Here is a 4,545-nt window from a genome sequence, read left to right on the forward strand (position 1 = left end):
GTGTGTGTGTGTGTGTGTGTGTGTGTGTGTGTGTGTGTGTCTGTGTGCACATGCATGCATATGTAAATGTGCAAGCGCCGCTGAGCATGTTTGCATTTTCGAGTGTGCCAGATGTGGCCCGATGCCACACACATCCAGAGACACCAAGGCTCACAGTTGTTGAGCAGTAAACCATGACCCGTACAATGCCATGCTTTTATCTCAACATGACAAACCTCTCTGCTTTCACTGCAAGATTTCTAAAAAATATATATAAAATTAAATCCTGCTGGCCAAGAACTGAAACCACAGCTTCTCACATTTTAATATCTACTCACTAAATAATATATTCTAGAAATCAAAGTCATGATTAAAAAAGAGTGGATCTGATAAGAAGTGAAAAGGAAATCTTGCCAGTCAGCTCTTTTGCTTTAATCGGGAAACATTTTTTGGCAAGATTCATGTAGCATCTCTTAAAGCTGTGGTGTGAACCCTCAGAGGCACGGACCAGAACAATACACTCACAGGGTTTGGAAGTGCTCGGCTGTCCTCTGAAGCAGTCGTAAAATAGTACAACGCAACACAGCATGCAACAATAATGATGTAAGACCGTGACACAACCCAGGGTGCAACGCCTGAGAGTTTGTGCCTCCATGTGAGTTTGTAGATGCAGCCTTTGAAGGCACAACGATTAGAATAAACTAATCGTCTTAGTAATCCTCTCTAATGAAGCTTAATAAAATTCTCAGCATTTTTAGTAAAAATGCAATGCAGTATACAGATCCTGAAGAATGATTCTACACACAACTGAAGCACAGACCAGGTTATTGTTCAAGACTTAGAAGAAACAAACAATCCCAGCATGTCAGGGCTGATGGGCCCTCTGTTTTTCTTCCACACGCACACAAACACACACATATAAACACACTTTCTTTTTTTTCCAAGTCCAGCTATTCAGCTTCAGATGCCAGTCTTATTTATTAGATCTTGGCACCAATTTGGCATTACCAGCGAGTAAGCAGCTAATGCGTCAGCATGCCAGAAACAGCTAAAGGGCTTTGTCCGCCACGCCATAAGCAAAGCTGATTTAAAGCATGAGCAGAAGCCAAACAAGCTCGGTCCAATTGAGACAATAAATGCGTGTGGCAGACTGTGTCAAATGACAATCAGGCATTTGTGTACTGACAACTACTGCTAAAGGCAGACTCCCTCAGTCAAGCACAAGGAGCCGTCTCCTCCTAGAAATGAGTAACAGACAGAGCACCAATAAAGCTCTTATAGTTATCAATTTATTTTTCTCAATACAGTTTCTGTATCCCCTTTCAACCTGTGCCCTCTTCCCTTGGTACAGTTCCAGGGTATTTTCAGGCATTTCTCAGCTAATCTGTATTTGTATAAATCTGTCACAGCACAAGAGAAGACTTTTTACAACCTTTACTTGCTCAAGTGAATCCTCTTTTTTTCTTCAATAATTCCAAGAAGAAAATTAAAGGCCTAGCATTCTTTTAAATGGGACATATAATGCAAAATCTACTTTAGCCCTTAAATACATTTTGTTGTGTACCTGGAGTCTCTAGGAGGAAGAACAGTTGAATTTAGTCTCTCCTGGTGCTGCAAAGATATCTTTATATTCAGTTTTCTCTATTTCCTATTCCATTTTCTGAACAACAGCATCACAATATTTGATGCAGAACTCCTAAACAAGGTCTTAGACTTCCAGCTAACCAGTTTAGTGAATCTGTGGTTCTGCAGCTTCCTCGTCTTCATTCTCCTCTGGCTCTGGGTCAGACTCTGCTCCCCAACATATAAGGCTGGATGGACAAGTCTTCTGTTGTTGATGTCTTATAATCAATTTATAAATAAAAAGTTTATCCATCACTAGATAATCTTAACTCTGCTGTCAAACTACAGACATGGATGAACGAGATGGAGCGGACAAAGACCAGTGGGGGTGCGACCCATCACCAAAAGGAGTTGATATTGGACACAACTCAGAAAAGAGGTGAAAGAGGGGCTTGTGGCATTACAATAAGGAGGAATTCAGACCAACACATTGCAGTTCCACTTTATAAAGACTCTAACTGAATGATTTAAATGTGCAGAAGGATTTAAAAGCACAATATGGCTCCTTTAAGGAACAAATTTCACCCAACAATTTTCCTGCCAAATTTTCATACTAAAATCATATTATGATAACAAATAATGGTTATTTTTGTCAAACCTTTAAAATAACATTATGTACAATCCCATGCAGTATTGTGAGATATCACATGAATATTTGTCAGACTGGCCATATTTGTGTTGGCTAAGATCAATTAGTTGTAGCAGACATCTTGAGAATTGAGTCAGCTTGTCAGATTTAGCCTTGGTTGTTGTTGTTTCATGGTTCTTTTCGTGTGACATGTTCTCATTCTGTTTTGTTGTTAGGTATTCTTGTGTTTTATTTTATTTTTATTATTCCTGTCTAGTCTCTTTGTGATTCTTGTGCCTTTTCTTCCACTTTATCCTCAGCCACTCTCAAATCATGGGTTGCAGCTGACATTGACCATGTACAGTAGATTGTGACCAACGTGGGCCATAGGCCGCTCGTATCTGCCACATAAATTTCCAAACTCTGATGGAAAAAAAGTCATAAAATAAAAAAGAACCTCCACTGTCTGTGTATTCCTGTTTAATTTGTTGGTAGCGTAATGAATTCTCGGATGCTGTCAGCTATGTAGGATACTCAGATACAGCCTACCGTCTCAGGGTTTTGTTGGCCACATGAGTAGGTGCCTACAAATTGGGACAGCCTACGGCGCGGGGCAGTGACGTAAGCGGCCGACGTTGGCTGCAAGCCACGAATTGAGACACAGCTTTAGTGTTTTTACAGCCTGCCACTCACACCTGTCCATAGATTGTAATCACCCAGGTGCATCCACTTCTCAATCATCCTCTGTTGTATTTACCTGGTCTCCTGTCTCATTTGCTCCAGTGGATCATCACCTGATTTTATGCCTCAAGCGCAATTGGGCTTTATGTTTTATGTTTCTCCTCAATGTAATTTTTGTTACTCTAATGCTGCCACATCCGTGTTTTCTTTTTATTATTAAATAAATCAGTTTTTCTTTAGACTTCAGCTCTGCATGTCTGCCTGAATTATGGGTTTTACTATACCACGATCCTAACACAACTCCAAAACATCCTCAGTTCTTCATGTCCAACCAGTGAGTTCATTCTGAGTTTCATTAAAATCCATCCAGAGGAGGGATATTTTGCTAACGCTACAAACAAGGGAAAAAAATGTTATTGCTTTCACCTTCAGTGGCGAGTGATAAAAAATAACAATGATGACCTCACCAACAACAAAAAATGTTCCTCTTTTATTTCTCATCCTGTTTTCTGGCCAATAAAGAGACCCCCACACCTCTTGAAAAAGGGCCCATCAGCCCACTCCAACATGTTGTTATTCCCTCTGTGACAATCAAAACACCTTTCAGCCTTCACATGCCCTATATTTCTCCTCCATCTACTTCTCAACATTCTCTCATTCATCTACCCCCTGTGTCCTTCTTCCACCACCACCCCTGCATCCCCCCATGCCATGCTGTCGCTTCTTTCCCAACATTATCATTTTACCCATGGCCTTTCCTTTTGCCCTCATCCGCCGCACTAATTATTTATCTCCTTTCTATTGTTCTTACCATCTCCCACCAGCTGCAGCAGAGCCAGGTCAAGAGGACGTTTCCAGCGTGAGTTTTTGTGCAAGGCGATACCGTAGCCTGTGGTGGCAAAAACCTTCCCCGAGCCTATGGTCATCACCTTGGAGAGAGGACGAGTTTGCAGATAATTAAAAGCTAACTGGCAGGCGAATGGCTGATCAAAACGTGCATACGGGGTGTAAGTCCTCACCTTACAGCCTTCGTCCTTCCTGGCCATATAGTTCAACACCGCAGCATCGTAAATAAAGGCATCCAGTTTCCTGTGAAGGGGTAAAGGTAGAATTCATTCATCATTTAATGGAAAAGAGACAGCACGGGGATTGAGGAGACACCGGCTAACGCAAAGCAGGAGAGGGGTTGAATAAAGGTATGTCTCCACAATGTACCCAGGAAGACAGCTGGGGTGTAAAAAAATACAAATACAAATACAGCAGACAGGCTCAGGGAATGATGGAGAGGGCATAAAAAGTTAAATAATGACAAGGAGAGCGAGAAAGGGTGGAAGAATGAAGCGGGTTTGGCAGCAAGAGTGAAAACACAAGGAGAATGAAATAAGGCAGAAATCAGCTGAGAATCTGTGAGTAAGAGGAAGATGGTGGAGGAGGCTGAGGAGGATTTACGGAGCAACGAGTGCAGCGACAGGGAGAGTCGGAGGAAATGGGGAGGTGGGCTGGGGGGGGATTTACACACTTCAGGGTGCACTGAAAAAAATGAAACTTTGGATTAACTTAAAAAAATTGATGTAATTTGTTACACCTAATTTCATTGCTTTATCTCAATCTAAACTTTTGACTTGGTTAAAATTGTAAATGTTAAGTTAATATTAAGTAAATGCAAAAATTTAAATTCATCCAAAGTGAAATTT

General features: G+C 41.2%; 1 protein-coding gene across 1 annotated transcript in view; it reads right to left on the bottom strand.

The window, feature by feature from the left end:
* grin2db (glutamate receptor, ionotropic, N-methyl D-aspartate 2D, b) overlaps positions 1-4,545 on the bottom strand; it is a gene marked incomplete at its 5' end in the record, with an annotated part of 68,455 nt that overhangs the window by 12,604 nt on the left and 51,306 nt on the right. The window contains 2 exon segments of the mRNA XM_014012673.1: positions 3,663-3,780; positions 3,871-3,940. Of these exon segments, the coding sequence (XP_013868127.1) occupies positions 3,663-3,780; positions 3,871-3,940 (188 nt within the window).

This window comes from Austrofundulus limnaeus, unplaced genomic scaffold, assembly GCF_001266775.1.
Source record: "Austrofundulus limnaeus strain Quisiro unplaced genomic scaffold, Austrofundulus_limnaeus-1.0 Scaffold93, whole genome shotgun sequence".
NCBI classification, from domain to species: Eukaryota; Metazoa; Chordata; class Actinopteri; order Cyprinodontiformes; family Rivulidae; genus Austrofundulus; species Austrofundulus limnaeus.